We start from the raw sequence: 17,162 nt of genomic DNA, 5'->3' as shown, positions 1-17,162 counted from the left end.
GAGGTATATTCATTCGACGCACTATTCTAACCAGTCCCCACTATTGAGGATCGAAGAGCTTCCAGAATAGCCCAAGCTCAGTTCTTTCCCTATAGGCATTACATTTTTGATCTAAATCCCTGAAATCTTACTGAATTCTCCCAACCTCTTCATATAGGTGGTGCCGCCTGGCGCCAGTTCTTACAGATCTATTTTCTTTCCAAGAGGATCAAATAAAACACTACCCAGAAAGGCCTTCCACCCCCTCAGGCAACCAGACAATACCAAATAAAATTACAGACGGGCTTACATCTACGTCTTTACCCAGGAAGTCTAACAAGGTCTTACCCACTTTGCCCCAGAACTCCTTTCACAGGGGACATGTGGCGAACATGTGGATGTCATCCACCTTAAGGGCACCACATCTCATACATTTTGCTTCTCCACCGCCCCTTACTTTGGAGAGTTTAAGTGGGGACCAGTATATCCTCTGGAGTGTGAAAAAGTGGTTTATCCTTAGTGCAGCAGATTTGATCAACGGGTAAAGCATTTCTAAAGATACTTGCCATAAGTTTTTCAGCTCCTCATTAGGCACATATTTCTCCCAGACCAAGTAAAGCTGTTCCAACTTTCTGTCTGCTACAGCAAGGAGATAATTGCACCAAAGTGCTAATTCCATCTTTTTCAAGATTTTGATCTTGCAAATCATCCTCCATTAAGTTCTCCTCCAGGGGGTGCCACTGTTGGTTCTTACACCACATTGAAATTTGATATTTGAATCTGGATAATGCACCACTGGTTACATTTTTCCAGGTATCCCATGATAAACATTTATCTCAGTCTACTATATCCGTCCAGCGTGCAACACCCGCATCTTTTAATGGCTTAACTAAAGCGTCCATGAAGCACTCTGGTGTTCCCGGAGAGTCTCACACGGGGGCCTTTCACTGTAGTAGGATAAACCCAAACAAGAACAGCAGTCAAACCACAGCGTGGCCGCCGCAGGTACGTACTTCAGCTGGACTCTTTTTTAAGTTTTTGGGGCGCTAAATTTGTACACAAACCCTCCTCAGCTGTCCATAGACATAGCCTTAAACATGCTGCCAATTAGAGTGCTGTCTGGCCTAAGAAGTAACATCCTGCAGTTCTTTAATTGGTATGCCCAACAGTACAAGAAGAGATCAGGTAGGCCCAGGCTGCCGTCTGAAAGTTTACGTCTTAGTTTCTTCCAGGACAGCCTGATCCCCCTTGCCCACCCATACAGAAGCAGAAATCCTTCCCAACGGGCTATTATAAAATAGGCAAGCATACTTTATGAGGACCCACATTTTAATCAGATTAATACACCCAAAGTGCGTAAGCGGACGATTCTACCATCTTTTCAGTAACGCATCCACCTCCTTAGAGACTTTAACCAGGTTTGTTTTAGGGATTTCTCTAAGCTCCTGAGTTATGGTTACACCAAGATATCTTATCTCCTTAGATGGCTTTACCCCCTGAACTGCCATGTTCCAAACCATAACTTCAGTCTTGTCATTAACCTCCTACCCAGCCAGTTTCCCAAAGGCCTGTACTTCAGTGAATAATTCTGGTAAGGTTTGATTGACGTTGGATGATTATGTAATCAAATGGTCAGCATACAGAGCTAGCTTCCTTGTAAAGCCATTTACAACAAAAGGATAGATCTTTTTATTCTGCCTTAAACATTGGGCCAAAGGCTCACTGTTTAAATCAAAGAGAATAGGTGACAGAGGGCATCCAAAAGCCTTCAATACTCTATTCAGGTAGTGCCAGTTAACTCGAAGGCTTTTGCAATTAAACAATTAACATAATTAATTATTAATGTATTAATTAAAAATAAACCATTAATTACTAATTAATAAATTAATAAATTAACACATTAATTATTCAATTGATTTTATATAATTAAATTACTTCCCACCCTGTTCCCCTATTAACCCACAACCCGCTACGGAACTAATTACGCAAAATTAAACTTAAAATAAATTTATAACTAGAACAATTCTAAAACATATAATAATAAAATGACAATTCTTATTAAAAACACTAAAATGCATAACATTATTAATAAATATTTTTGTAAACGATATTTCTTACCGGTCAGTCAATATTCTTGTCATCTATATTTTTGTTGATAATTCTTCCAGACGATATTTCTGTGGCGATATTCCTGCTCTGCGCCGTTGCCCGTTTGAGCCTGTTCGGGACTAAGGCCAGAAATGCTGCCCTTTTTCTAATTTAGCAATACCCAGCCCACACCATCCACAAACAGAGCATTGTGCATCTATGTATCTTCCATGTACTTGGATCTGTGTGCCTGTTACTTTTCTCCTGAAAAAGCACATCCAATGCACTACCCTATTTCTCATCCTGTGCCTCTATCAATATATTTAATCTAAATATACTTCCTTTATGTATCTATATACTTTCAATGTACTTATGGATCTATATATTTATCACTTTCTTCTAATTTAGCATTTCCAATGCACTACCCTATTTCTCAGCCTATACATCGCTCAATATGTCTTCTAGCCCAACCTACTGACTCATCTCAAACGTCTTATTACTACTCCTTCCAATGCACTATACATCTATCAATATGTCCTCTGCAACCACTCATTTATCTCAAACCCCATGCCACTACTGTGATCGCCAAAATAACTTTCTAGACTCTCTCCTGCTCTACCCCTCCTTGCATCATCTGTTACATCTTTTTACTACACCGATCCACTAAAACAAACCTTTCTAAACTCTTCCCTCTGACTCTTCCACTCCAAAACTCCTTTTTACTCATCCAAAAGCCACTTCCTACTGCTAAGACCTAAAAAAAAAAATCCTCACTTTTACACCCACTATCCTTTTCAATCAAAATTAAGACTAACATGTTCACTTCTCAAATTCCATATTCAATTATACTAATATACTGCCCAAATAACTGAATAACATATCTATTACTCCAATTCCTTCATATTTATACTATACTAATTTTCAACACTAATCCTTTATGGGTTCCGGAATGGCGTGCTACTCGCTAGAAAAGCGCTTCAACACCCATCAGGGGTAACAAGTGCTATATGAATGCAAATCTTTTTTCCCCTTTTATCCATCCGCTATCCTTCTCACTCCAAGTAACAGACTAATATCCACCACTGAAATTACCTCCTATTTCACCATATTAATTCACCACTAATCCTTTATAGGCTTCCTGAATAACGTGCGTCAACAAGCGATTAATAAATACAAACCTTTGTCCTCCTCTATCCTTCTGCTATCATTCCAAATCCAAATAACTGACTAACCTATTCACCACTTAAAATGTACTTGCATGTTTCACTATACTAATTCAACACTAATCCTCTATGGGTACTGGAGTAGTGTGCTACCCGCCAAAAAAGCGTTTCGACGCCTCGTCAGGGGTAGTAAGCGCTATATAAATGCAATTACAATACAATACAATATTGAGCCAATTAGACTGAACACCAGATCCTTCATCTGCCTCCTCGGAAGGAAACCCTTTTGATCTTCATCAATTATCGGTCCCACTATCTTACAAAGACAGGCATTTAGTACCCCAGCGAACATCTTGTTGTCGCAGTTCAATAATGATATTGGCCGATAAGACTGCCTCTGAGTTGGATCTTTCCCGGGCTTCAAGATTAGCGAAATGACAGTCTCACTCCATGAATCTGTTGAAGGGGAGATACCTCTCAGAATTTCATTAAATAGCTTCAACCAGGTAGGGATAACTTCGTCTGTCAGTAAAACATAAATCTCATCAGCGATTGCGTCCGGCCCAGCAGCTTTCCCATTCTTGACTTTATTACGGGCAGTGAGGATTTCACTCCCCGTTATATCTTAGGTGAGCAATACTAGGCTATCTGAACTCAACTTTGGGAGCTGTTTCCCAGCGAGCCACTGGTCTAAAGTGCCTTCATCCATCACTAAATCCTCCTTACTAGATAACATCTTAATGTATTCAAGGTTCACCTGGCCACCATTGCGGCTTACAGTAGAGTACTCACAGGTATATATTGTTACACTACCAGTTTTTAAATAACTCCTAGAAGGAGCAAAAAGGGTGGCCCTGCCAAGGCCGTACCCTTTCACCTGTTTGGAACTTAAATACAGTGCTCCTCCAACAAATTAAGGGTTTTTTGAGCCCATGTAAAAGTCTGAACTCCAATTCCTCTCTTTATAGACAGCCTTTCTAACCGCTATCACCGTACTACAGAGAGTCTGTGATCTCCAAGTAATTTGCCATTATAAAACATTACTTACAAATTCATAAGAATAGTTGTCTTGAGGACTGGCTCTCCGTTTCTATCAAAAGGGCTGTCACACTTCCATGTTAATCAAACTATACAGCTTCAGGCTTTCTTACAAGAGCCAAAGATGAACGCTGAAAGAGCCCTACAAACACTAGGTGTACGAAGGGCTGTTGTGTACCACCTTCTGGAAACAAGACCTGTCAAAGGGAAGTCCGTTTTTTGTATCCTTTACCCAAGCAGATAAGAGAACACTAACCAATTCAAATCAGCTACACAACAGCTGGAATCTGCTAGACTCTAAACCAATTGCGCTCATGAGAGGGGAAAAAAGGAGCAACCCAGGCCTTCCTAGTAAAGGTGTCCATCAACGATATAGCTGTATGGCAGCTGCAAGGTCCTCAATACACACCTTAACGAGTATTACTGTGTGGACATCTAGAGAGACAGCAAAGCACAGGTTGGACAAAGAATATTAAAACACAAGTGTGCAAGTTAAAGCAGATGTCAACCCAATCTCCGGAAGGAGCCAGATAATGCTACAAAATCAGTTCTCAGCATCTGAATCCAGAAAAGATTCAAGCTGCAAAACAAAATGGTTACTTAACAGTAGGATTAATTTTGCAGTTTGAAGAGTTTTCTGGTTTCATAAGTGACCTGCCTTTCTCCCCTAAAATGAGAAGGGGTGAAAAGGCAAAGTCAACATTAAATCAAAAGAAGAGGAAATTCAAGTACATACAAGTCGCCAAGTGAAAAAAATAACATCTGTAGATGGTGACAATGCACAGGAACTTCTGGGAGCATGTCTGACATCACAGGGAGCAGACATATCACCAAATAGTGGTCAATGACAGAGCCCATAAAAATAGAACGGGAAGACATTCTGGACTAAATTAATAGATGGAGGAGTAAAAGCACAGTAAGTGAATCCAAAAACTCTTCAAGCTGAAAAACTACAGCTAGGGGTAGGTAACCATTTTGTTATGTAGATGTGCGGGGTAGTGATTTGTTCATGCATATATGGGTTTAAGGGTCTCCAGTGATGTGCATTCCAATGTGATTAGTAGAGTTCACATATGTTCTGAAGTACTGAAGGGTGATGCACAGCTGTTTGGAAAATACTTTATGCTTGTGTGGCATATCTCTAAGATTAGGCTAATCCGCCTCTCTTCTCCGATAACTGTAATACCTACCATCACATCAATATCATCGAATTACCCATGGCATCACTCTTTTCCTATACCCCTTCCAAGTCAAGTAAAACTTTATTCGGCCACGTTCTGACCATAAGTATTTTTTACATAATGCATACATTTTGAATTTAAAACACTGGGTTAAAATCTATTCACAATAAGACATTCTAACGACCCTGGTCATTACTGTTAACACACCAGATTATTTCTTACGAATTGCCGCTGATAAACGTGCGACCCCATAACAAACAAGTGGGGAAGAAAGCATTTGTAGGTAGATCAATGCTGGCCTTGTGCAAAATAGCAATCTCTTGAAAGTGGAAGGATGTATTTAGCTCGCAGCTCAGTATAAAAACCACAAAAGAACATAGTGCAATAAGTCTTGGTCAGAAAAATGATCACATGCACGTGGTTGCAAGGAGTCTAAATTTGAAAAACCTTTGGGTACAGGTAGGAGCCAGTGTATACAATTAAATCTAGATAAAAGAAAGCGATGTTGCAGATTGTTAACAAAAGACCAAAAGGGTTGAGTTAAAATTCCATAACGTATAATCTTAAAATATCTACATGTAGGTTTCTTAAGTTAATTTGCTTCTCTATCCTCATTAAGAATTGTGTTTTTAAGGTTTTCACAGCTTCAGGATGCATCTTTCTAGGTTGATTAAATGGCTCTGGTTGTCCAAGAGCTGAAAGCTGCTGTGAGATAGTTTAACCAAGGAATTTCTGCAGCTCTATCTAATCTCATACAGTCCTCTAAGATAGTTTGTTTTAGCTTTTCTCTGGACGAAATGTTTAGCCACCATATCAGGGGTGCTACAGCAATATTGTCTGTCAAGTAGCCCTGCCTTAGTTCCTCATGTATAATCAAAGCTGGAATGCTAGAGGGAGCAGCTAGGAGTTTACGTAAATGTTTTTCTACTCCTTGAAGTTCATTGCAATCCTTGTAACCCCAAACCACACTACCATACACTGTCATAGCAAAGCATTTCTCATTGTATATTTTGAGCAGTGGTTGTATGGGTTTGCTCCCTAATCTTCTAGCGAAGTCCAGTGAGGCTCCAGCTGCTCTTGCCAAGCTGGTTTTTAGGTCTCGCGACCTATCAATGCGCGCAAGCGCATTGAGCGGAGCGAGAATTCAAGTGCTCGAAATCCTCGTGAAACCAAGGGCTTCTTGCACTGCAGTTTTCATTAAGTTCACGTGAATCACGTGACCAAACAAGCATGCGCATTCACGGCCGCACAGCACATCAAAGGGCTTCTCCCAGCGTGCGCTGTGCGGCTTCTCCTCCCCTAATTATTCATGGCCGGCCACAGGCCGGCCGTACTTTCAGTTTCCCGGCCGCTCTGCATTATCAGGTACGTGTTGTTTTACTTTGTTTTACTGACTTCTCAAACTTTGCTACACTTTATTATGGAACAGGGACAGGCTCGTGGCACTTCAATACTAAGCGCTACACAACCTAAGACCAAACCCGTTGTACTTTCATGCAAACCTACACGGCGGCGGCGCTTGTTTTTCTCTACTCTCTCCCTCTAAGTACCCCCTACCACTCCATTCTGCGGCCTCTTTATCCGCTCTCAGGGTCTCTCAATACCACTATCTTACTAGCCTTTTCCCCGGTCTCTCTCTTCCCCTGCTCTCGCTCTCCCACATCCGGCCCTCCCTCCCTGCTCTTACTTCCCCCACCCCCGTCAGCCCTCCGGCCGCTCGTGCGCCATTCAAAATCTGCACATGGTGTTGGGTTTCGATCCCAACAATGATTTCCGCTTGTAAACATTTCTTTATTTAGTGACTTCTCAAACTTTGCTACACTTTATTATGGAACAGGGACAGGCTCGTGGCACTTCAATACTAAGCGCTACACAACCTAAGACCAAACCCGTTGTACTTTCATGCAAACCTACACGGCGGCGGCGCTTGTTTTTCTCTACTCTCTCCCTCTAAGTACCCCCTACCACTCCATTCTGCGGCTGGCATAGCCAATAGGTCTCGCTTTTGGGACCTTATAAGTAGTTATGCAGCATAATATCCTTGTTGCTACAACATAAACTGTCGCATGGCTAAACACTTACATGGTCCCAAAAGCGAGACCTATTGGCTATGCCAATGCTTGTTTTTTTAGAGCACACTGTGCTACCCAGGTGCCCTTTTCATCAAATAACACACCCAAATAAGGATATGTGGGCACATTGGTTAGCACTTCTCCTTTACAAGGAAGGGATTTATTCCCTCTATTTTGGTAACCAATTGACATTATGAGATTTAGTCAAATTGACCGCAAGGTCCAGAGCTACCATAAAATCAATGTGTTAACTAAAGATTCCAAAGCAATCCGGGTCCTGGCAATTAAAACTGCATCATCCGCTTATAAAAGTGCGGGGATTAATTTAGAACCTACTCTAGAGATGTCTAGACATGAGTTTGACAGCACTGCCCCAAACCTATTTATATAAAGTGTAAATAAAACCGGGGCAAGAATTCACCCCTTCCTCACTCCTCTTTTTAGCTGCCAGGCATTAGATATGGAGCCATCCTCATTATACCTTACAGAGACGGTCAAATTAAGATTGGAATTTAGTAAGTTTCTTGCACTGGTCCCATCATCCCTATTTCTACCAACAAATCTCATAACTTAGACCTATTTACCCTGTCAAAAGCAGACGTTAAATCCATAAAAGCCAAAGACATACGTCCTTTGTTGGCTAGAGTATATTTACTGGTGATCACAAGTAGGTTCATACATTGTTCCACTGTACTCCTGCCCTTGCGAAAACCAAATTGTAATTCTGACAGCACTTCCTTTTCTTCCAACCAGGTGGTTAGGCAATCTAAAACTACTTTGCCCATTATTTTGCTGCAGAGTCCAACAAATAAATTGGACTATAACAGCCCAGGTCTTCCCTAGCAACTTTTTAGAAAATTGGCAAAATCACCGCAGTTGACTGAGTGAGGTTGACCTACCCTTATGGCCGCATTGAACACTCTGGTTAAAATTTTCGCCCATATACCCAGGTCTGACATATAGAGGTCCACAAGTATCCCATTGGGACCAGTGGCTTTTCAGGCAGACATATCCTCAATTGCTTTCTGAACCGCTTTCACACCAAGCACTACATCGAGTGGTAGAGCACTCAGTACCCAAGAAGGGCCTCTTTGTTCAGTCACCCCCTCTGCATTTATCTGTTAAAAATGGCTAACCCCCCGGTCGCCTGGGATTACACACACTACTTTTGTCGTGATATTATCTTTAAAAAAGGAGCTGTTTACTACTATCCAAAATTTTGCACTATCTGCTTGAGTACTCGTCCCATGACTGCTCCCTTAAAGCTGCCTTCCTTGATTTTAAGGCTGAATCATAAGCTTTTCTTTGGGTTTTAATCAGGGCAAGATCTCTAGGTATACTTTTTAATGGAACCATAAGGGCTTTGGAGCAATCTGCATGAAACCACTTGACCTCCTTAGTACCTGCCTTGATCTTTTTACCAATTAGCTTAGTTAATGTGTCTTAAGCCTCTAATACTTCTGTGGACTCGCTATGTACATTTAAGCAATGCTCAATTTCCTCTTTGACCTCAGTAAATAACTCCGCTAAAAATAGCTCGGTGACAATTTTCTCCCATCTTATTTTTCGATCCTGGGCCGTAGGCCAAAAATCCCCATTTGCGAAGGCTTTTGGCTCCGCACCCAAAGACCTTTCATTTCTGCAATAATACCCCTTCCCTCTCTGCGGCTTGCTTTTGTTTCCCACCCCCACCCCTCCCCCGTCTTCTCTCATCTCTTAATCTTTGATCACTAATGCTTCAGAACCCACTTTTCTGATATAGATCTGGCTACACATTTTGATTACATTTTGCTCTACTTATGGATGTATTCATAAACTACAAGCATTACCCTCTTAACAAATGTTACCCTTTTTATTTTTTCATTTCTATACCCTTAAAACTGAAATTACTTTGAAATTTTAAAAAAATGCTTGTGTGGCACCTGGTAGTCTATCTACTTTTTGCATATATTTAACCATTTGTCCTATGGTGTGTTGTGGTACGGTGAAGCCTTTATTGCATTGGAGTGGCTTTAGGCTGTATGGTTTCCTTTTAGTGTGGGCTGTGCGTTCAAAGATTGATTTGTGTGAAAAGCAGTTGCAGTACTACGTACTGGTTTATGCTGTCGGGCAAGTTCCTGTCTGTGGGATGTTTGGCTTAGTTAAGAGTAGTGTTCGTGGTGGTATGATTATATTGAATTAGTCCAAGGTAGAAAGTCTAATGGTTTTAAAATTGCCAAAGTTGCCTCTTTTCCAGTCCCAGTACTCACTAGGATTAATTAGGACACCAGCATTTCTGCAGTTGAGGATCTTTCCTTGTAGGGGCTCAAATGTTTTCTGTTCTTTTTACAACATAGGTGTTGATATTTTCCCAAATGACTCAGATGTTGGATATTTTGTTGGACTTCTGTTTTCTGAGGAAACACAAATTCAGCCGGCTAGATGGCAGCATGAGCTATGCGGAGAGGGAGGAAAACGTAAGTATACCTTGTGTATTCTGGATGTTGGCAACAGAGTTATACATTGAGATTTAGATTTTTTTAATGTTACCATTTGTTAAACTTAAAAACAGTACCAAATTTTTTATATTCACAAATTTACTCCATTGTAAGGAATGGCAGAATTGACGTTCTATGCATACAAGTTCGTGTATCCAGTATTAAGTGCATCAATCATCATATAATGACTTGTATGTCCACAACATCTATATCAGACCCAAGAAAGAAAAAACACTATGTTCAAATGTATCAGTCAGGAAAAAGTTCAATGCATGTGTAACAAGAAGCCTAAGCTCAGGTCCGGACAACCCATACCCCGTTGTGGCTAGTATATATGGCGGGTTACCAGATATCCCGAGGATGGGATGCGGGTGGCTGCAATGAAGCATATGGCTCACTAGTAGTATCGTAGAGTGACTCTTTTTTTAATAAGCAAATTTTTATTGATTTTAAAAACATGTAAACAATTCAGCCAATACTCGGAAATCACAGGTATAAATTCATTCGCACAAGCAATGTACCCTCCCAATCACGATTCCCATAAAATTACCTAGGCTAAACTGGAGTCAGATTAATCAGGACCCTCCATTTCCCTCAACCATTTCCCCCCACACTTTACGAAATTTCTTGTCACGCCCCTTAGCTTTGTACATGGCTTTTTCTTGGGTCGCACACCAGTCCACCCCTCTTCGCCACCTCTCCAGGGTAGGAGGATCTGGGCGTATCCAGGCCTCCGCAATGTCCCGCTTGGCCACCATCATAGCTGTGCTGAAAAACAGCTAATCATTCCTGGATCCATCCAGCCCATCAGTGATCCCCAGCAAGGAGTGACGTGGGTCGTGAGGGACCTCCCAGCCCAATACCTCCGTTAGCTCCACTTCAATGGGTCCCCAGAACTGCCCCAAGCTGGGGCATGACCAAACCATATGGAGGAAGTCTGCTGGGGCATGGTTACATCTTGCATACAGCGCGTCTGGGGGCAAACCCGCTTGCAGCAGGCGAGTGAGGTACGCAGCGTGTAAATAATATAGCTGAATCAGCTTGAGTTTGGCGGAGACAGTGACTATTCTGGGTGCCATAAGGGACTCACACCAGTCTACGTCGTCAAGGGGGCGCACCCAGTCCACCCATTAATCCCTCAACTTGTCCAGGGATGTGGGAGTGTTATTAACTAGGATACAGTAAATGCGGGAGACCCACCCCCCTTACCCAAGTCTCCCATCAGCGTCTGATCCTCAGTGGGGCTATATTCGGGAAGCCTTGTGTCGCCCGTGATGTTTGTGGAGGGCATGTCTCAACTGCAGATATTTATAAAGCTGGGATGAGTGTAGGGAGTAGAGGGTTTGAAGGTCCTGAAGGGACAACATCTGGCCCCTTGCCCATACGTCTCCCAGCTGGGAGATACCAATAAGGTCCAAGTGTTAAACCCCTGCAACCCACTAACCTCCCGAAGCTAAGCCCCCTGCCAAAGGGGAGTACATTGGGTCAACTTCCCGGTCCACCCCGTGTGACGGAGCGAGGCCCGCCAGGCCAGCAACACTGAGAGCGTCACATCAGGCAATCGGTTTGGAATGGACTCCCCATATAGCATGGCTTGGATGTCCGTGATCCCCAGTTCGCTTAGTTCAAGCCTATAGGCTGGGTCCGACCAGCCCCCCATTAAACTAGTCGTGAACTAGTATCAGGCTTAAAACCAGGAAGTACAGATACAGGTGCGTCATCCCCATGCCGCCGTCGTAAGAAGGAATCTGGCAAGCAGACCGCCACCCGGGTCCGTCCTCCGCTCCAGAGAAACTTGATTAGACTGTCCAGTTCCCTGAACCAGGCCCTGGAAAACCAGAAGGGTGTATTCTGCAGGACTTAAAGGAACCTGGGGAGGATCATCATTTTAACCAGAGCCACCCTCCCCAGGGCGTTCAGAGGCAGCCTTTTCCATTTGAGGTCCTCCTTGGCCTTCTTAACCACTGGGGCCACATTGAGGGACCAGCCCAGTTGGCAAAGAAGGGTGATCCAGATCCCAGATATTTAAAATACTGCCTCCGGAGCGGTATGGTGGATTGCCAATCGAAGCACTCTAGAGAGATGAAGGGGGACCAACACGGACCTCCCGGGGTTAAGCCGCAGCCCTGAAGCCTGCTCGACAGCAAGCAGAATCTGGTGACACTGTTACTCGGAGGAGGCGGGGTCGGACAGCAAGACCAGCACATCATCCAGGTATAACTCCATCTTGTCCGTGTTAGGCCTTTCCCATCCACGGAGGGAGTCTTCAGCCCGCACCATGGACACCAAGGTCTCCATTGCCAGGGCGAATAGCAAAGGAGAGAGAAGACATCCCTGCCTAGTGCCCCTGGTGATGGGAAAGGCCTCCGACAGTACACCGTTAACCAAGACTCAAGCTCTCGGGTGGGCGTACAGGACCTGGACCAGAGAACGGAAGTGGAGCCCGAACCCCATCTCGGCCAGCACGCCCTGTAGATATGTCCAGTCCACCGAATCGAAAGCTTTCTCAAGTTCTATGGACAGGAGTGCCAAGTATGGGGTAAGCAGGTGCCGATATGCCAGAGCCAACTGCAGCCTTTGGAGGCAGTGCCGGGTACCCCGTTGAGGCATGAACCCGCATTAATCCGGGTGCACCAATGAGGCCAAATAGGGTTTCAGCCGTTGGGCCAGAATGGTGGCATACAGTTTAATTTCGGTGTTAAGGAGGGATATGGGGCGGTACTCTGCACACAATCGGAAGGGAGGCTTGGATTTCGGGAGATCCACGATGGTGGCGATATCCGCCTCCGGCGTAAACTAACCTCTTTCCACGGCTTACTTAAATAAGTTTGCTAGGTGGGAGCGCTAGAGTGCCTCGGTAGGCTGCATAATTCTCCTGCGGAAGGGCATCCGGACCCGGAGTCTTACCCGGGGAGACCAGAGTGATCGCCTCCTCAATTTCCTTCAAGGACATGGGGCGCTCTAGATCCTTCTGGGCTGCTGGGGGAGGCGTATCCCACTGCAGTCAAGGAGAGCAGCAACAGTCAGCCCGGGGGCCTGTGCGGTATAAAGCTTCCAATAGTATGCGGCAAAGGTATTTGCCATTGCCATGGGAGTGCAGTGCACCACTCCAGCTGAGTCGACCACCTCTGGAGTAATCGGGTCCGCCCTGGGATATGTGGCCAACCTGTGTAAGATTGTACTGTTCTTGTCTCCCCAGCCGTAACTCTTGCTACCGAAGCCCTGCAGAGGAGCTTGGCCGCGTCCATGAATAATTGCTTAAAGTCGTCCCGAATAAAGGCCAATTGTCGAGTCTGAGCGGCATCCTCTGACCTGGACAGTAGCTGTTCCAGGCGAAGCGCTTGCACTTCCTTGGTAGAGATCTCCTATAGCTGTGATTGTCTCTCGATTTTAAGCTGCCGCTTTGCCAAACCTCATATGGTCGCCTTCCCCGCCTCCCACAGAGTACCCGAAGATGCCACTGAACCCTCGTTGGTAGCAAAGTATTGTGTAAGCTCTTTCCTTACCCCCTTCTGAAATCTTTATCTTGGAGAAACAAGGCATTCATCCTCCGTGTTTGGCGGGCCGCAGGAGGAGGGGGGGGGCGGGGGGGGGGGCCTGAACTAAGGAGTATCGGGGAGCGGTTGGAAATGCCTCTAGGGAGGACACGGACGTCAATCAGTGAACAGTCGGGCGCGGGGACCAAGATTGCATCTATGCGCGCTTGGCCGCAGAGGTGCGTAAATTGGATGCCGCGCGGGTGCCAAGTGCGCCATGCGTCACAAAGCCCCAGAGACTCCTGCCAATTTCACAGTTGTTTCGCACTCGCTGCCTGAGCGCCAGATGGGGGGGGGGGGGTCCCGATGTATGGAGGGCCAGGTCCCGATGTATGGAGGGCCCGGGGCTAAGACTGCGTTGAAGTCTCCCGTGATGACCATGTTGCCTGCGGGCATGTCGTGTAGCAAGAAGCAGTGTGTGCCAGAGTGGACGCAAGGATTGAGGGAGAGGCATATATCTACATGAGTGAGGGGTGTAACCGCCAATGACCCACGAACTGTCACAGATGAGCATTGGGGGTCAAGTACCACTTGGGAGAGGACAAAGGGCAGTGTACGCTTCAGAAGGATTGCAACCCCTCGCAAGCCCTTGGAAAAGCCGGAGTGCCCTACCCTATCGTAGCCGTAACTAGCCAAGAAGGGTCAGCAGTTAACCAAGAGGTGCGTTTCTTGAAGCATGAGAATGTCTGTCGAGACGCTGTGCGTACCTTCAAACCGCTGTACATTTTTGTCGGTCCAGCAGACCATTAAAATTCCATGACAACACGTGGAGAGATCCCATAGGGGAAATATCTGTCATGGTAAGCTGTTCCTGGTCTAGGCAGAGCGCGTGGCTTTCGGTGTACAGACGCGCTTGGGAGCAGTTCACTCACTGCGGCTGGCTCCAACCCTCTGTGCGCCCAACTCCCGCAGGGGGGGAGGAGACTAATGTCCACAGAGGCGGGGGGATTTGCCAGCCGCAGCAGAGGTCCCACCGTGCAGGCACCACAAATACTCCAGGGCGGCGGACCGACAGCAGACCCGGAATCCTCGTGGCCGGGGCCGCCATTTTAGATTTGCCTTGCGACTGGGTCCAGGAGACCGGGGCTGCTCGCACCTCTCCACACCGCCACCAGTGTAACGAGCGGCGCTCCAGCAGTCCCCTGGTAGTAGGGCACACGGTGTATGATGCCAGGAGGTCCCGATGGAAACTGATGGCCGAGCGGATGATGGAGGGGTCCAGAGCACACCTAAGGTGCGACTGCCATCTTGACGCTCGTAGTCATGCCCCCAGAGTGAGACTTTTAACTCACCATGCATCAGTAAGACGACTACTGCCCCAACATATCGCAATTTCCCGTTTTGCCAGCAGGAGTGCCATCGCTGTGAACCTTTGAATCCCCTGGGACATCGTGTACATATCCCAGCAACGCCAGCAATCAGTCCGGTGTAAAGTTTGATTCCACCATCAGGGAGAGTTGTAGAAAAATATCTGTCTAATAGCTGCCTAATTGTATACATGACCATCTTTGATGTATAAAATTAGCATGACATGTGAGGCAGGCCGAGGAGCGGCTAGGGTCAATCTTGGCAAAGACTGGGCATAAGGTAAGTGCGTCAGAAATTAGAAGTGTTATCAGTTTGTATCTATGGTTAAGGGATACTATTTTGGTTAGACTGCTCAGACAGGACTGTAGGAAGCAAGAAAGACTCTGGAGGTCCCATCTCGATCCAAACGAAAGAACTAAACATAAGGACATGCTCAAAAGCTATAAGACTGCAGTCCTAGCGGAAAAAATGTCATACTTCACTAACCTCACGACCACCCTCAGATCACCCAGAGAGCTATTCAAAATCGTGGATAACCTATCCATGGCTCTCCTCCCTGACCCTATTGTGCCATCCCAAGAGCTGTGTAACCAAATTTCCACTTTTTTCCACACTAAAATCATGGATATATACACAGCTCTAGAAGATTGCAACCTTAACACCAATGTTGCCCATCTTCCAGCAATTCCCTCCCCTCAGGATTCAACGTCCCTGCCTCGCGGCAGCATGACAAATTTTCCCCCTTTGACCTTGGAACTCCTCTATCATCTCCTTGATAAACTTAAATCTGGTTCCCCCCTTGACCCCTGTCCCTTAAAAACCCTGAAGGAGTGTAGAGCGGTTCTGTTGCCCCCATTTCTTGACATCATGAATCAAGCAATCTCCAAGGGCGCTTTCCCAGCATCTTGGAAAATGGCCACAGTCAAGCCACTCCTGAAAAAAGCCTCCCTAGACCCTACCATCTTAAAGAACCTCCGTCCGATATCCCTGCTCCCTGCTCCTGCCAAGCTGCTCGAGGCCACCTCAACTCCCATCTCAGCGCCTTCCTGGATAAGTTCCGCCTGCTAGATTCTTCTCAGCATGGCTTCCGGAAGGCGCACAGCACGGAGTCAGCTCTCACAGTGGTGGTTAACAACATCCGTGCTAAGGTAGACAGTGGTCAGACTACTCTTCTGATCCTGCTCGACCTTACAGCTGCATTCGACACCCTGTCCCACTCTATTCTGATCGCTCGCCTCAGTGAGATGGGAGTGGATGGGCCCGCCTTGAGTCTCTTGGCCTCGTTCCTCAACCAACGCATGCAGAGCGTCAAACTGGGCGACTTCCTCTCTCCTGCCAAGCCTGTGCAATGTGGGGTCCCGCAGGGCTCATCTTTGAGCCCCACCCTCTTCAACATTTATGTGGCCCCTCTTGCCAGGCTTGTAAGATCATTTGGATTGGAAGTACTATCGTATGCCGATGACACCCAGATCATGGTCTCTCTCAATCAATCTGTGGAGACCGAGGCATCCAACTTCAGGAACTGTATGGAAGCTGTAGCAGGATGGATGACCAAAAATTTCCTCAAACTAAATGGGGAAAAGACGGAGGTTCTCGTCTTCGGAGGCAAACATGAGATCTGGTCGGCTGACTGGTGGCCATCTGCCCTTGGAGCATGCCCCACGCCCACCCAAGCAGCTCGCAATCTAGGAGTTATACTTGACAACACACTTTCCCTCGACAAACAAGTAAATAGAACCGTTTCCACCTGCTTCGGGGTCCTAAGGATCCTTTGTAAGCTGTCAAACTATCTTTCCCTGTGCTCCAGAAAACAACTTGCGGTGGCCCTTATCTTTTCACGCCTAGATTATTGCAACGCACTTTATCTAGGCATAAACAAGAGGTTGGTTCAAAGTCTGCAAGTTGTGCAGAACGCTGCAGCCAGGTTCGTCGTCAACGCTCCTAGACGGTCTTCTGGCTCTGTCATAAGAAAACCTCTCCATTGGCTCCCGATGCTGTCCAGGATAGATTTTAAGGTTCTCTGTTTTACCCACTGTACCCTGCACGAATCCGGTGCAGAGGACATCAGGTCTCTTGTATCTCTTTATACCCCTGGCAGGGCGCTGCGCTCTGCCAACAAGAACCTTCTGTCCACTCCTCGGACGAAGAAGGCCAGGTGGGGAGGGAAGGCTTTCTTTGTTCTTGCCCCGAAGCTTTGGAACCTCCTTCCTGACGAGCTCAAGGGCCTTGCGTCTCTTGATCAATTCCGCAAAGCCTTAAAGACCTGGCTCTTCACCAAAGCATACCTGTAGATTCCCCCCTTGATCTTTGCACTGCTTCC

At 45.8% G+C, this 17,162-nt stretch overlaps 1 protein-coding gene across 1 annotated transcript in view; it reads left to right on the top strand.

Moving 5' to 3' along the window:
• The window catches only part of LOC144754873 (lymphoid-specific helicase-like), a 544,631-nt gene that overhangs the window by 365,099 nt on the left and 162,370 nt on the right, over positions 1-17,162 (top strand). Inside the window, exon 17 of the mRNA XM_078643187.1 lies at positions 9,858-9,977. Within this exon, the coding sequence (XP_078499313.1) occupies positions 9,858-9,977 (120 nt within the window). The remainder of the gene's footprint in view (positions 1-9,857; positions 9,978-17,162) is intronic.

This window comes from Lissotriton helveticus, chromosome 5_1 (genome assembly GCF_964261635.1).
Source record: "Lissotriton helveticus chromosome 5_1, aLisHel1.1, whole genome shotgun sequence".
Lineage (NCBI taxonomy): Eukaryota > Metazoa > Chordata > Amphibia > Caudata > Salamandridae > Lissotriton > Lissotriton helveticus.
This window is presented reverse-complemented; position numbering and strand designations above follow the sequence as displayed.